General features: G+C 43.5%; 1 protein-coding gene across 3 annotated transcripts in view; it reads right to left on the bottom strand.

Annotated features, from left to right (window-relative positions):
- fcho2 (FCH and mu domain containing endocytic adaptor 2) overlaps window positions 1–14,198 on the bottom strand; it is a 39,818-nt gene extending 25,620 nt beyond the window's left edge. For all 3 annotated transcript variants that reach the window (XM_079179161.1, XM_079179159.1, XM_079179160.1), the window contains exons 1-6: window positions 14,055–14,198; window positions 6,307–6,398; window positions 2,932–3,006; window positions 2,678–2,819; window positions 946–1,098; window positions 587–691 (exon numbers count right to left, since the gene is read on the bottom strand). In XM_079179161.1, coding sequence (XP_079035287.1) covers window positions 587–691; window positions 946–1,098; window positions 2,678–2,819; window positions 2,932–3,006; window positions 6,307–6,398; window positions 14,055–14,087 — 600 coding nt within the window. In that variant the 5' untranslated portion in view covers window positions 14,088–14,198. The remainder of the gene's footprint in view (window positions 1–586; window positions 692–945; window positions 1,099–2,677; window positions 2,820–2,931; window positions 3,007–6,306; window positions 6,399–14,054) is intronic.
- Window positions 14,199–16,387: the final 2,189 nt, after the last annotated feature.

The raw sequence follows: 16,387 nt of genomic DNA, 5'->3' as shown, positions 1-16,387 counted from the left end.
CACAAATGAGACTTGTCATATTCACACACAGACACACTCGGGACAAAGGGAACACACATGTGGGAGCCGCGGTGATGTCAGAGAGCACATGTGTTCAGTGTTTATAACTCATGTCCACATGTGCCGCGTTTGAGACGAGCCGTAGACGGTGATGTCCCGGGGAAGTGGTGCTGCAACTCCGCTTTCTCTCAGGGGGTGGGGGTGGGGGAGGTGGGGGGGGGGGGGAACAAAAACAAACGCTGGGCTAACTGGAACCATTTCTGGTGGCGGGGCTGCTGCGGCTCGGGAGGATATGGAGGCCAAATTCTGTTGATCTGATTTTAATTTGGAGTTTATCTAATCAGGCCTTCAGATGGATCCAATCAGGGCTTTCCACAACGATTCCGTTACAGAGGAAAAAACACAATCTGGAGACGATACAGGGCACGAAGCGTGGAACACACACACACACACACACACACACACACACACACACACACACACACACACAGAGGGCTGACGGACTGAATGAAAGTGTTGCACACTTTCGCGTACTTTCATCGAAGCACATCCACACGGAAGAGAGAAAAATCGGTCATCGCGATACCTGTGCAGTTTCTGTCATCTTCTGTTCAAACTCGGACTTGGCTGCAGCGTATTTCTCCACATAGGACTTGTAGGTCTCTGTGGCTTTTTTGGCTTTCACTCCAGCCTGCGAAAAAAACACACAAAACAGACAAGATAAATGGCTATCGTCAGTTTACGCGCCGTGCACACTGGCGCTTTTGTTTTTCCCGGATCAACTGACAAATCAGACGAGAAACCGAGCTCCACTTAACATGTGAAGGCTGAGAAGCTTTCGGGGTTAAAGTTTCTGTATAGACTGGAGTGTTACGGCACTTCATCATGCCTTATTACCATACCACGACTATGTGTGTGTGTGTACGTGCGAATGTGACCTCCCACCTTGTCCACATCTCTCTGGGTGGCCCCCTCTTTGCGGAGGCGCTCCTGCTCCACAGTTTTGGCGTTGTAGATCTCCTTGGACTTCAGCAGGGCCTGCGAGGTGGTCTGGATGTTCTGCACGGCCTCCAGGGTGGACGCCACCTCTTCTTTTGTCTGACAACACACACAAACGCCCGGTACAGTGACTCCGCCGCCGACAGGCTGAATAATACGAGTGCCACTCATTGCTCTGCTAGCCGTGGAGTCGACTCTTGTGTAGTTTGACGTTAAACGGAGCACAACACTTGTCCTGGAATCCTCTTGTTCATTATGACTTAATGATGAAATAACAGACACAGTGTCAGCGTAGACAGAAGGTCCTTTATTGCTCTTATAAAACACTATTGCAGTCCCTCGGTTTCATTCTCCAGCATGTGACACACAACTGTTGCACATGAGGAAGCTGTTAAAAAGGTATTTGGCGGCTGTTGTAAAAAAATGCATAAAACTCTGGATTAGTTCTGAATAGATTTGTTCCATCTGTATCGCTCTTCACACCGACTTACAGCTGGAACATCGGACACGGAGAACAATAATATTCTGTATCATGTGCAAAATTACTTTTCCAACATTGTTGGGAATCTTATTACTCTCAATATCATGCTCAATATACGTCTCCTATTTGAGCTTCTATTAGGCACGGGTGTTAGTATTACCTAAATACACTTTATATGCTTATTCTTGTGTTGTAGAAGACTTTTTATAATATCATTACCTTACTCTTGTTGCGTTTCTATTTTGCACTGGTGTCAGCGTTACTTCTTGTTCACTTCCTGCTCATTGAATCATTCATTCATGTTTAGATTTTGACTCCGTTGTTTTTCTTCTTCTTCTGTTGTAATCTTGGATGACTCTCTGGCACAAGAATTCCCTTTTATAATAACGTTCTATCTCATCTTATCTCATCTGTGTTTTTATGTTGTAGGAATAAAAAGAGAAATAGACTCGAGGGGTAACGACAGTCAGCTTGGTCGTTTGTTTTACTCCTCATCGTCTCTGAACCCCTTTCGTTCCTCATTCTGACACATTTATGGTCGAACATCAGTGGAGTGAGCGAAAGGAAATCATGTACACATTCTGAGCACCCACTCCGAGACGGGTGTTTACTTTGTGTTACTCACACCGCTTTCACTTACGGCAAGCGCCGGGTCTGCAAGTCAGCCAAGAAACACAGAGCGGAGAGGAAAAAGGGAGTGAAGGGAAGTGACGGAGAGACACTGTGACAAGCCTTTTTGTCAGGCTGAGAGCACCAACACAACTCCACTGATTCCAAGCTCCTCTTTCACTTTGTGTTCTGTGGCTTCATGCATGAGATACGAGCTGATGGCGTCTCAGCAGAGAGGAGATATATAGAGGAGTGAAGTGTAAAAAAAAAGGGTTAGAATAACACGGCACGCTACGTTTACTCAGGATGGAATCAACTATTTAACAACTTCCTTTCCCGACAGCTTTCCCAGGGACAATAACTAGAGTGTAAAACAACAAAGAGGTGAGAATGGATCTACATTTAAACGGTTCATTTTCCTCAATGAGGATGAACTTCTGGCAACACTGGAGCAGCAAACCTCATGATAATTGGTAGTTCATGGGAAGGAGTGACAGATTGGAGGGGTTTTTTTTTGGGGTCCTGTCAAGTTGTCAAAAGCTGCGTGTGTTAAGACAACGTTAAACATGTGACTCTCCATCTCCTTACCTTTTTGTGTGCTTTGGCCTGCTCCTCCACGTACTTCTGGACCTCTTTAATGAGTTCCTGTAGTTTCCTCACCAGCTCCATGTGACAGCTGGCCAGCTTCTCCGTCGAGGTCTTGAACACATCCCACACCGGAGCAAAAGTCCTGGAGGGGAAGACGACACTTCAGAGGCCAGGACACGGCAGCTCCCCTCTTACATGCATGCGTTCATTCTGCTCTGTTCTTCAGAAAACTGGAAAAGCGGTTTTACACTCACCCAAGCTGAGAAAAGTTGCCAGCTGACTTGGCTAGTTTGGTCATGGACCTGGCATAGGCTTCTTCAATAGTGCTCCTAGGACAGAGCACAAACACACACACACTTCATTATAAATGATCACAGACAGCACTTCAACTTAACAGTGTCATACTTCAATAATGATAAAAGACATTTATGGCGTGACCAAGTTTTTCCAAAGTATTTGCAACTAGGCTGAGGCTCAAACAGGGCAAGCGAAGCCAAAAACACCCACTTAGAACTTGCAACAGAAATGTTTGACCACACGCACCGTGTGCGGGCAAACACGTGCGGCTTGGCTTGTGATTTGTTCACAAACCACACGTCGAAGCTGACAAGAGTATGAACGCTGTAGTGTTTTGAACGCCCTGCTTCTGCTCAAATTCCCTTTTTTATTCCTTCATTCTGCAGCAAAGTGACAGGAGTGAAAAACAGAAAAAAGGAAAGAAAGAAAAACTTGCAGCAGTGTTATAGTGGAAGCCTGAATTATGCATGACTCATTTAGCCAGCCTTTCTCTGCAGTCACGTCACAGGAGCAAGGTCAGCCAGGGGGAAACAGGACAAACGTGCACACACGCACGCACACACACACACACACACACACAGGTGCACACGGGCAAACATCCATCGTAGCACGGAGGATGGGACAAGCTAGAAATGCATCATATGGTACAGTCACACTTCCACATCTTTGTGCACTTTATTTTTATGAGCATATTTCAAATACGGACGAAGTGCCAGCAGAGAACTCTGCTCGTGTTGATGCTGAGGTTTAAACTGTGTGTAGTGAGCTGCAGATTGTTGCTCTTCTATAATATTAAGACACACAAAGCTTCTGAGACCTGACTTCAGATGACGTGATTTGAGATGATCTCAGACTGATTGTAGTTCTGTGACCACAGATCGCATTAATTACAGAACCTCTTTTATTCTATGTGGATATGACTGACAGGGTTAACTGTATTTTAACCACACGTGGTCTTGACGGTGAAGGTCTTTGGAGCTTGGAGACAGTAGTTTGACCCAAGATATTCTTTAAGAAATAAATCTTAAAAATACTCAAAGTTCATACTTACAAACCAGGTAAACTTAGAATTTGTATATAGTATGAATCCAAAGCAGATTTTAGGTTCATGTATGTTGTGTGCTCACATGGGAATAGTGACAAAAATAAGGAATATCCAAAACGGACACAATCCTCCCACAATGCACTGCACAAAAGAAATGGAGCTGCTGCAAAGAGCTTTGATGGCAAAACAAACTAGTATTAAATATATTTTAATCACCATTAACTGTCTCTTTGAAAAGCTGAATTGGCCACGAGAGTCCAAAGTTGCGGTTTGATGGACGTCTGACGTGGCATGTATTGCAATACGTCCTGTAACGCGGTGAAGTGTTTTTCTTTTTTCGTATACTATCTGCTCTAATGGTAGACTTTGATGATTAGTGTGTAGTGCAAACAGTGTAGAGTTGGTTTGTCGTATGGATTTTGGACACGCTGTGTGAGGTGAAAGTATGTGAACCTTGAAGTTAAGATTATTTTTTATGTCTTCTTTGGGTCACGTTTTTATAAACTGGAGAAGATCATTTGTGGTCTAAAAGTTGTTGAGTAACGTCCACTTAGAATAAAAGAAGAACTGAAAGTGAAAGGGCAGCGTGCTGGTATTTCTCCATCTTTTAGTGCAGATAACTGTGACAAAGAGCTTCAAGAAGATTTCACCGTCGTGAGTTTGTCTCTTTGAGATTTCTAACATCGTTTTAGCTTGAAATTGATTTTGGGAGAAGGGGCCCTGGTGGGCAGAATGTCACAGATACTGGGAGCATATTAACTCAGTGCACAGAGCTTCTTTCTCCACCAGAGGGAGCCAGAGTGCAGTTTTCCAGAAGAAAAGAAACATACCATCAGTCCATGAACTTAAAACCCCCAAACCAGCCTGTGTGAATCAGAGTAAAGACGCCTCGAAGCAATATAAGAAATGATGTTACAACACAATGAATTCATCCGTCTCCTTCATGAATGATGTGTTGATTCATTTACAGTATAAACAACAACATTCCTGCAGACAGCAGCGGTTGTTAATATTTAAGCAAAGTGAAACGCTAAAAGGTGATTCATTACATCAACATGAGTCCGAACGGTTTGAACAGCGACGGTAGGCGTTGCATCATAAGCATCATGAGCTACAGAAACTCTTCAAAAAGTACTTTTGGAGCCCGCTGCAAACATAGAAACTCTTGAAAATTATTATCTTTCGGATCGAGCCATAATGTTAACATGAAATAACCTTTGAATCGTCATCATTCATCATTAACAAGACTTTCCATCTTTTAATAAACACGGTTGATCAAGCGCAGGGAATCCTTCACCAAGAGTCTGAGTGACTGAGAGCAGAGCAATCCACTGAATTCCAGCGGTCGACCGTCTGTCATGTGGCAGGTTATGAACACACACACCTCTGACACAGTGAAGCTCATCTCTATGGAGGCATTTGACAGGAAGCTGTTATTATGGTATTATCCAGCTGCAGACACTGACGGTGTGGTTACAGGTCTAAGCTTCGTTCACAAAGAGGTTAAGTTTGCAAAACATCCTCACTCCTCTCCCACTACCTGTAGCCACAACGTTGCACTTATTAACTATAACCACTGTTTACTCTTTGATGAATATGGAGGATCTCCTCAAAAGATATTCATCTTGATGCTGGAGCTAGAGCTGAAAGGATAAGCCCATTAATTGATTAGTCTATCAACAAAAGAAAACTAGTTTTTACTCCTACTTTTGAAAGCAATAGCTGCTTAAACATACTAAACACTCTGTAGTTTCACATTCTTAAATCTGTTAAAAATGAATGTTTGACTCCACCGAATGCCTCCGTTCACATGACGGGTGTCGAATGAAGCACAAACCCGGAAGGTATCAGGTGAAGTCCTCTACCGGTAGAGATACACGTATGAAACAAACACACATAGGCTGATTTAAGGGTACTGGTATCGTACTGTTTCACCGACTAAACCATTAAATCGACTAATAGCAACAAAAACAGGAGATACATGACGTCATAGTGAGTGTTAAATCAAACCCTTGTGGTCTGTGGTGATCAGGAAAGGTCAGAGTGGATTTTAGTTGCAGTCTCAGATAAGTACTTGGGTGTTACTTACTAAAAGGCACAACACAAGGAACTCCCTGTGCCAACTTTGAAGTACATCTAAACAGCAGGAAACAGGTCAGACACGTATTGAAGAAGCAGACACCTTCTAATGGGTTCATGAGTCCTGCCTTCTACGCACTGATTAACGTGATAACTATTTAGAAATGGCCGCCCTCTTCAGAATACCCACCAGACTACCGGGCCTTACCTTTCTCTGATGAAGTCCGTCAACTCCTTGGAGGAAATCTGGCCATGCTTCATGTTATGGTAGAGCACATCAAAGCCATTGTTTTTGTCGCCCTGCATTTCAGAGACAAAAGAAAAAAAGGGGGATGCAGACAGATCAGTCAAAGGAGGAAGCACCGAGCCGAACAAACAAAAAAAACAGCACATCAAATACCGAGAGGGCTTTTTCTACGAGCAGCATCCTCATCGTCTGCATGGCTCCCAGCTGCTTCTGCAGCAGCCTCTGGTCAACCATACTCATCTTTGCCATGTTCGAGAGGAACGGGTAATTAATAAAAAAACGGTGGCAGAGGAGATCCACGGATCGAGCGTACAATAGAAGATGTGAAGAGGTGCGTCTGTGTGGCCGTGACCATGCCGACAGGAGTCCAGTTGCACTGATGCTTCTAAAACATGCAGGTAGCTCTGAATAATTTATAAGAATGAAAAACGTTGGGTTTACGTTGTGGCAGCCTGCTATTACTGCTGATTATTTAAATACTAAATGATGGTTTACATGGTAAACAGCACACACATTCATGAACTCATTCAAAGGACATCACAACCAAATAAAGAGATCCTTCTCTCTCTCTTATTCTAAGCTTCTTCCTGTATCAGCAACAGGCCGATAAAGCTCACTACAGCTTACAGCAGACATACAGCTTTCTATGCCGACTAGCAACAAGAAATTGCAGAACAAGAAAGTGGGTTTGAGGAAATTTAGAAACATTAAATAGTTTGTCCACTAGAAAGCGCTGACAAGCTGTAGAATTAAAAACACAAAAACAAAACAAAGGGGACTATTGGCAGAAATCTTGTTATCAATTTATTTCTCAAAACTCCCAAATATGCACACAAAGTATGAGCTTCAAGCATCCGGTGTGGGCCGAGCTCCATCCTGTCTGAACTCTAAGTGTGTGAGGGAATCCATCAGACACAGAATCACACAATTAACTCTACTCATGACCTTCTTTGTTCACATGACTTTGTTGGGTTCTGGGTTTGTATTCCAGCTACATAGAGCTGACCTCAGTGCAGTCGACAGGTCAGCTGCACCGTGTTGAGCAGCAAGACGTGGCCTCCGCTCGACACGTTAATGTTGACGCTCCTTCAACAACAAAAAATGCCCTTTTGACTTCCTCGTCGGCCTTCTTCAGTGAGGGAGGAGGACACAGAAGTCATGGCTTGAAGCTCAGAGGTTCACAGATTAACTGAGAGGACAGACAGACCACAACATGACTGAGCTACTGTCCCACAGATTACAGTAAAAGCCGCTGAATCAAAGGCTTTGGTTGTAATAGTTATCATGAATTGTGCTAATCAGCATGAAGAGGACTGACGCAAATAAAGACAAACCAGGAAACTCATACTGTCACTAAGAAAAAGCAGGCGGGCGTCAGCATGATAGCGCCGCCGTTCACGGCAGATCATCCTCATTCTTGTCTGAATCTGCAGGCCAACTGTGTTTCACCTCAAACCCGAGACTGAACCGGATGCTTCCTGGTTCCTGGAGCGATCCGCCGTCAGCAGTTTGGTAGCCAACATTGTTCCACAGAGTCAGAACTGAATCCTTGTTTTTCCACTTTGACAAGAGATGAAAGGTCAGGAGGTTTGTGTCACACTGAAGCTCAGAGGTAGCTCTTTATTGACAGAGCAAACAGACGTTATAATAAAGGGAAGCGTCTCTCTGCAGCCTGCAGTCCGTCCCAGCGAGCAGACCACTGAGATGTACTTCCTGTTGCAACAAGATAACAAAAGGTTTAGCAGTCACCCCGCCTGCAGCAAACAGCATAACATGCAAACTGCTGCGTTAAGACAAACCATGACAGTAAACCTGACACGACGTCTACACTGAGGGAACACAGAGGGGGACGCTCCTCGTCGACTGTTGGCCAACCGCTCCACAAAAAACAGGGAAGTGACCAAACACCCGGCTCCGAGCGGAGCAGAACAGGAAGAGGCTGCGTTCCGTGCAAAGACCGTGCGGCTCGTGTGGAATGTGATAACAATGAACACAAAAGAAAAGAAAAATAATAACAACAAACACAGGAAGCAGCTCAGGGCCGGCTTTTCAGCAGGTTACAGTGAACTGAATCCTATACGAAGCACGAAGACGTCGCCGGGAACATAACCTGAAATATCTGAGATTCATAATTAATCTCTTATCGCTCCAGCAGCTAGTTCAGGGTTGTACGGCTGCATCTACATGAGCAGCAGCATGGGGGGGGGGGGGTGATACTCAATGTCCTCCTCTGGACACTCATTGATGAAAGCCTGCGTGCTCCCTGTTTAATATTACAACCACACATTGTGAGATTCAGAGGTGCTCATTATGCTCGGATTTAGATGGATTTAGACGGAGGGTTGTGTTGTTTTTCTTAACTCCCGGCCCCGCCCCAAAGGGAGGACAACATGCCCAGAGGTTAGCACACATGTCAATCACACTTTGTTTCGAGCAAAAAGCACAGTTTGCAGCGGAGACAGCGTCCAACATTAAAAAAAAAAAAAAGGAAGCGAGTGAGCAGAGCCATGTGCCAACAGCACCGCTGGCAGAAACAGAAGATGAACTCAGATCCCCGGCCGCTGTGTCTGCTGCACAGACTCTCAGGGGACTGAGCGTCTTTGTGTGCTCGGTCCCCTGGATACAGACGGAGGTAACAGCCAGGCAACCAGACGGCTCGCGTCACGGTTGAATGTGCACTAATGCTTTTTGCTGGGAAGAGTGGCTTCACTCATAAGCACGGAGGAGGGGAGCTCGGATGGAAGAGAAGGCGGCAGCAATATATTATGACTCCAGGTTGTGTCGTCGTGCTGTTTAGACTGGAGCTGGTGTGTTCAGGGTTCATGGAACTCTAAACTGGATTAATGAATTATTAAGCAAACAAAAGCTTCTCGGAATAGATTTGACTCTCGTTGCTTCCACCTCTTTCCTGAAGGGACAGTTCAGGAACTATAGTTCCTTAAATTAAGCCGTTTCTTTTGAGTAACCAGGTCAGGATGTCTGGAAACATTGCTGTCGTCTTTTTCAAATGTTTATTTTGTGTCATATAGTCTCATTATATTGGAGAGAAGGCAGACATGTCTACGGACAATATCTCCAAAACTAGGTCGCACTAAAACAATCTCGATCGGTAAATAGCACTACATGTAAGAGGACACGTGTGTACGTTTGATTTCGGTGCGGAATGTCAAATTAACCCTTTAATTACTAATAATTCCTCTTCAGGTTCATGAGCAATATCAGCACCTCAAGATAGTCAGTTGGGAAAACCAGAGAACAGGCTGTAAGGTGTAAAGCAAGTTAAAGAAACGGTATAACTTTAGCCTAAATCAGCCACCGTGAACACTAAAACACACTACAGGGTCACACCACTGGTGTTGTTGTTTAGTTGATTCATCCATTAGTCGATCAAATGACTTTGTTGATAATCAATAAAACATTTGTCCTTTTTTCAAGCAAAAGCACAAAATGTTCCCTTGTTCAGCTTCTCCAATGGGAGGATGTGCAGCTCGTCTGACTCCTGCGACAGTAAACCTGAAAGTCTTTACGATGCTGACGTCTGGCTACAGGAAGCTCTCGGGGAATGTTTCACTTTTCTCTGGTATGTTTAAGGAACAAACGACTAATTCACAACGAAAACGAGAGTTTCAGAGTTCGTCATGTTGATCTCCTGTCTCGTCTTTTGTCTGCAAGACAAATTGCTCTTATATCATATTGATATAAGAGCAAACACTCTTATATCAATATGTGATTTTAATAATAAACAAAGTAGGAGACGCAGGAGGTTTTATAACCGCATGACTCGGCTCAAGTCTGTGTACCGTGAAGCCAGAAAACGCACACACAACAATAACTGTCATTACACAGCAGAACACACACAATAAGAAGCAGTTACATGGCTGACCTGTGACCTTAGAGGCCTGATAAACAAAACCACAGCGCTGCAGTTCATCCTGTAACATCTGCCGGGCAGAGGAGGACAGGAATGCTCTCTGTGTTAGAGTAGAAGACCAGGTTTAACATCCTGTGTGAAGGAATCAAGTGTTAATGCCTGACAGGCAGTAATGCAACCCGGGACAGAGAGAGCTGGTTCATCTTTCAATATTATACAGCCGGCTTCTTCTTCTTCTTCTTCTCACAATAACAAGGTGAACGAAGCTCGAGTCTCTCAAAACGTCTGTGTGTGCTGTTTACCACGTAACGTTTTAAGTCTGAAACCTTAAAAACATTCAGTCCACCATCATAGAAGACAAAGAAAAGCTGCAAGTTCTCACTATTAGGAGCTGGACCTGCAGCATATTAGGAAGTATTGTTTGAAAATTGCTTGGTTTTCTTACAGTAAACAGCACTGACGTAAAGTAACCTATATTTCTTATATATATGCATGTAAAAAATGATGCATTCAGTACATAAAGTCAACTTGTTTCTGCAGAAGATAAAATATCACAAACATGTCACTGTTGAATTAAACATATCGGTACGCAAGCTGCAAAGTGGAACTACCAACAAATCTATAATATAGCTAATAAAAATAAATATTGGACGTGTCAGTGAAAGTCACTGCTGTAGGGTTAATGGTTTGTGCATTCATCACATAATGGTGCAAAATATATCACAGCCTAAGTGTGCTTTGGGAAGTCTTGGTCGATAAATTTCCACCAGCAACTCGGTTCAACGGGAAACAAGAACCAGGATCAAGAGTGCAGCAGACGAGACTCCTGCACGTTCAGGTGAGAGCAGCGGAAAGAAGAGTGACCGCACACGGCTCACTTGAGGGACTCAAGAGACGCTGAACAAGCCTCCCTGTCTCCAGACGGGCCGTAAAACCCCGGCCCTGGAGCACAGAGGAGGGCAGACAGCAGCATGACATCAGAGCGTCTGCCCCTCGGGTCATGTGACCGGAGAGGTCCGGGAGCTGTGTGTGTGCACAAGCCCGGGCTTTGTTAGTGGTATGAACGTAAACATAGAGGAACTTGACCGCAACCTACAGTCTGGGATGTGACATCAGGTGTGTGGCTACCGGATAAACACAGAACAGGTTACACACACGAGCCACTTAATCACCTCTAAACCCTGGAGCACATGGAGGAGTTTAAGACACACAAAGGAGTGGAATCAAAACATAAGATTTCTGTTTCAAGCAAAAAACATAAAGTCAATGTTGACCAAAAGTCTTTTCCGCCCCATTGCAAAAGCTCAGCAAGACCTTCCTGTAAAAAGGCAAAGATGGAGAGCAACATGTACGGCAGCTTGTCTGAGCTGAAGGAAAACGCGTCGCCATTGTCCATCTCCTCTTCTTACTTCACGCTTTGCTGTGTTATTGCGACACTTTGCATGTCAAGACAATAATCCGTGGGAGTGCGACTGTGAAATCTGCACACAGTGGAGCCGTCAGACCCCACACACACACACACACACACACACACACACAGACAGACACAATACAAACACCAGGGAGAAGAAGGCCATCCCGGGGCTGTTGGCTGCATCGACACTGTTTGCTTATCTCACTGCCATCTTATTTTCCCATGACATGCTGGAGGCGAACAGACTCCACATTAAACATAAGCTCTTCACAGTCATGAGCTTCTGGCTGCCGAAGCTGACTATGCGGTTACCATTTTTAAGTCACTCTGTGTTTTGTGAAAGCTTTGTTACAGAAACTGAACTAAGCTCGTTGGAACTAATCCACTGACGGAGACACTTCAGCACATGTGGGGACAGTCACACGTTCAAACTTTCATCAACGGGCCACATCGAGCTTCCTTACTCGTACACATTACACACACACACACACAGACACACAGACAATAAAAAAGGGGAAATGGACATTTGAGACTTGCAAATAAATCTTGTGAGCGGAAATGTTGCAGCCAGTGACCAATCAAGTAGCTGCAGCTTAAATCTGACAGAGAGACAAGACGACATGGCGGTGCCGAGTGTGTGTGTCTGCCAATGCCTAAAGAGCTCTGTTATTCAGCGGAGGGTTGGATGTCGTCTACCTCAGAGATTCACGCCAGGATCACAAGAAACCAACAGAAATGTCTCCACAGAGTGAGAGAGAGGAGACAGGTGTATACTGCGGCATTCTGGGCAAAAGTGAAGCCTAATGTGTGTGTGTTTGTGTGTGTGTCCACTTGTGGTGATGATTTGTAGTCAAGTCAAAGCGAAATGGATGCATCCTCTAATGCCAAGTGTGTGTGTGTGTGTGTCCTGCATGTTAAAAACACAGCTGATCTTTCCCCATCACTGGATTCTCTTGTGTCCCACTGCAGGGCACAAAGGGCAGATTGAAGAATCAAGAGCGTCTCGGCTCGCCTCTCTTTTCCCATTTAGTTAATGATGAAGTCTCCTTTCAGGAGAAAATGGCTTTGGGGGGAGGTTGACAGTTGACAGACAATTTTCAGTAACAAAGTTTGGTTTTATCAGCCCAGTTTTATAACTCTTTGCCACCCTGGAGCTGAGGTCAACCGAGGCTAAAACAAAAAGTAAGAGCTGTGTTTCCCACCTGAGGGAAGACAGGAATGCAATAGGAATGGTGGCTATTTGACAGCACTTTATACTATTGCAACAGCCTAAAACAATACACACGTGTCAAATTCTCATTCGACACAGCAGCACTAAAACCATACTATGTATATATATATATATATATATATATATATATATATATATATATATATATATATATAATCTAAGCACTACATTTCCAAGAGGTGCAAGGACACATGCTCAGAGATTATTAACAGAGCAAAGCAATAACACCTGTATTAAAAAAGATCTCCCATATATAGTCATGACATTTACCTATGGCTGTAGTTAACCGACCAAAGAGACCAAAGTATAACAGTTCAGATCACATATGAGACTATAAAAACGTCCAAAACATGGCTCACACTTGCAACAGTGGTAAAAACATGACCCTAAATAGCAATAGCCCTAAAGAAAGTAGTGTTTTTGACTTTTAATAACAGCCTGTATTGGTTTAATGTTTCGCCAAAAGCAATAATATAACGAAAAAGACAGACAGGTTGGAGTTAAATATCAGTACAGTAGAGGACACGGGGTTTTATTATTCAACCTGCTGTGACATAGACTACCGTGGCCACGTCAAAACGGAAGAGAAATGACCTTTCGGGAAGTAAATACACAACATAGTACACAGAGTAGTAGTAGTAATACACGCAGTACAGCGCTGGCTGTGTACACATATATGAGCTAAATATCCAAAACAGCGAGAGGGTGATTTTAAGGCTGTTCTTTAACTTACTAAACATCTGGCCTCTCACTGAAACTTTGTTACGGAAGAAAAAATTAAGCCAACGGCCAACGGCTATGACTGACAGCCGAGGCGTCCAATGGCATTCATGGAACTGACCATAAACATTCCAAGGAAGCCCGGGAGAGCCAATTAGCGGGGAGCAAAGGGGGGAGGAGGGGGGCTCTGTGAGGTTTCAAGTTAGATGGGTTCAGAGGCCCAAACCCCCGGGGTGGCAAAATAATAAACGCCGAGGAAGAGTAACGATGGCCGGGGAGGCTGCTGACCAGAGAGTCCGGCGGCACCGGACACCGCCGGTTCAAAGCCTATGTGAGCCATGACGGCTACCTCTGTAACGTCAATACTACTTGGCTGACATGAACATGGCAGGGAAGGGAAACACAGCAGGAGAATAATAATAATAAGGAATAGCAACCGGTGTAAACACCCGTGAATAAAAAGCACCACCTACCCAGAAATTCTCTAGGAAGTAGGGCGTTATCATCTTGTTTTATTCCTCTTCGCCGCAACTCTTAAAATTGGTTTTAATGCAACTTTTACAGCGAAATTCATCCACCGTCCTCCCCCCAGTTTCAGTTGTATCTGCCTTTCCCCGTTTTCGCTCCGCTCCTCTCCCCTTTCTTCTCCCTCCCCATGTAGAGACTCCACCTCCACTCTCTGCGTCTCTCCCCTCTGGTTTCTTCCCGTAGAAATGCAGATTTTCGGAGAGCGAAACAGCGCTACCCGTGGCGGACAACAAGGCTGAAATATGTTGTAGTGTAAATTACCTATCTATCTGTCTATCTATCTATCTCTAATGCAGGTGTTGTGCGTTACATTAATTATTATATTGTATAATATAACGAGTAGCAGACATCTAGACGCTAGAGTAACTTCAGTGTGATGTGCTGCATTTGTGTTGCTGTACTTTATTATTATTTTATATCATATTTCATATTTCCTCTGCACAACCTTCCATGGGCCCATCCTGTGATGTCTGATAACTGCCATGCATCTTAAGAAATAAGAGGGGAAAACATATGTTTCCTCATAAATACCTTATGTGGGTGAGGAGTAATGTTGTCTCAGGATACAAGAAGCACTTGATACCAAGCTTTTTAAGACCTATCACGGAACACTTGATTACAATCACATACTACACCCACGTTGTGAAACCGAACCTGCACGCAAAGTGAAACGCAGCACTAAAATCTAAAGCTGGAATCTGTTAAACCCTGAGCGAATGCCCGAACTGATACAAGATATGGCAGATGTGCTCCTCAACATCCACGTTTCTACCTCCTCCGTGTTTCCTTGTGTGTACATATCGTGCAGCTGCAGCAGGAACAATGAGAACATATACAAGACAAAGGCCAAGACGTAATGTAAACAATTTATTGGAACATTGTACAGAATCAAGCAATGGTAACCAGTCACATCCACTATATCATCTTACAAATATTACAAAATTACTACAATACAATATAGATTCTTTGCATGATCCAAAATATTTGGTGGCCCCAAAAATTATTACTTTTTTTTTTTTTTTTTTTAATTCAGCAGCTTATTAAAAAAAAAAAAAAGAATTCAAACCATGTCTATCAAAAAAGATGAAGGCAGATAGTCTAATCAAGTTTGAAGGCTAGATGAGAATACGGGAGTTCTTTGACTAGACATTCCTTAAAACTGGTGGGCGCTTTAGAAAATACAATTTCTTTTTTTTCAGTAAAGCTTCGTAGAAAGTCAAACTTGCAAATTATGTTCACAACATTATCTTTGAGTCGTCACCTGTTTCTTTAGATACAGTATACTGCATATCTACTGCAAAAAACACCAACACAACCTCAAAGTACTTGCTCTCAAGGCATTGTGTACACATCACACTAAATATTTACCGTAGTATGATAACAATCACTGTTGACGAAAAGTACATGAAGAATGTGCAAGTTACCATTTTATTCTCCCCCCCCCTGCCTTGCGACTGTATTCACATTTGACAGCTAGCAGTGTTGCACACACATAAACATTGATGTTAATTAACACCCATGGCTACCCACTTTAAATATGAAGGGCGAGAGTTTTACGAATCTTTAGTTGTTGAGAGGAGATGCATGAAGGCGTACATGTAGGGGAAATCATAACGAGTAACACTGAAACACAGACAACCTGAGGTAAACACATAGAAAACACGTATTCAAGTAGTGAAACACAACTACAATGTATAGCAGCAGTCGAGTCGGAAATACAGCACAGTAATGGTGGGGATTGTTTCGCGTGTGTTTTATAGACCTACTCTCTTTCAATGAAAGAATAACAGGACTGTTTGCGTACAGACACACACACACACACACACACACACATACACACACACCCTATCAAGCCATGATTACTCCATGTTTTTTGCATGCCAAACAGCTGGAATGTGACAGACAAAATCACTTCAAAACACAAAATGATGTGGCACATACAAGTATTTGCCTCTGTATTCCATGATGCATTATATATCACTGTTTGCCTCCTTAATGACACATCTAAGAGATCATTTATATATCGTTGTACTGGGAAAGTGTATCTAAGACACTAAAGTACTTTCACATTCTAATAGAGATACTATTATAGTCGAGATACTTATTGCATTAAGTAAATACATTTTAGCAGCAATACTTAATGACCCGTTACAACTAAGGTCATGTTCTGAAGGGTTTGGCTACATCATTAATTTCAAGCACTCGCCATTTAAACTTTTAAGTGCATGTCACGTGCATCGCAAAGGGTTAAAATACTGCAGTTATTACTCTGGCCAGC

Source organism: Pholis gunnellus (assembly GCF_910591455.1).
Source record: "Pholis gunnellus genome assembly, chromosome: 18".
Lineage (NCBI taxonomy): Eukaryota > Metazoa > Chordata > Actinopteri > Perciformes > Pholidae > Pholis > Pholis gunnellus.
This window is presented reverse-complemented; position numbering and strand designations above follow the sequence as displayed.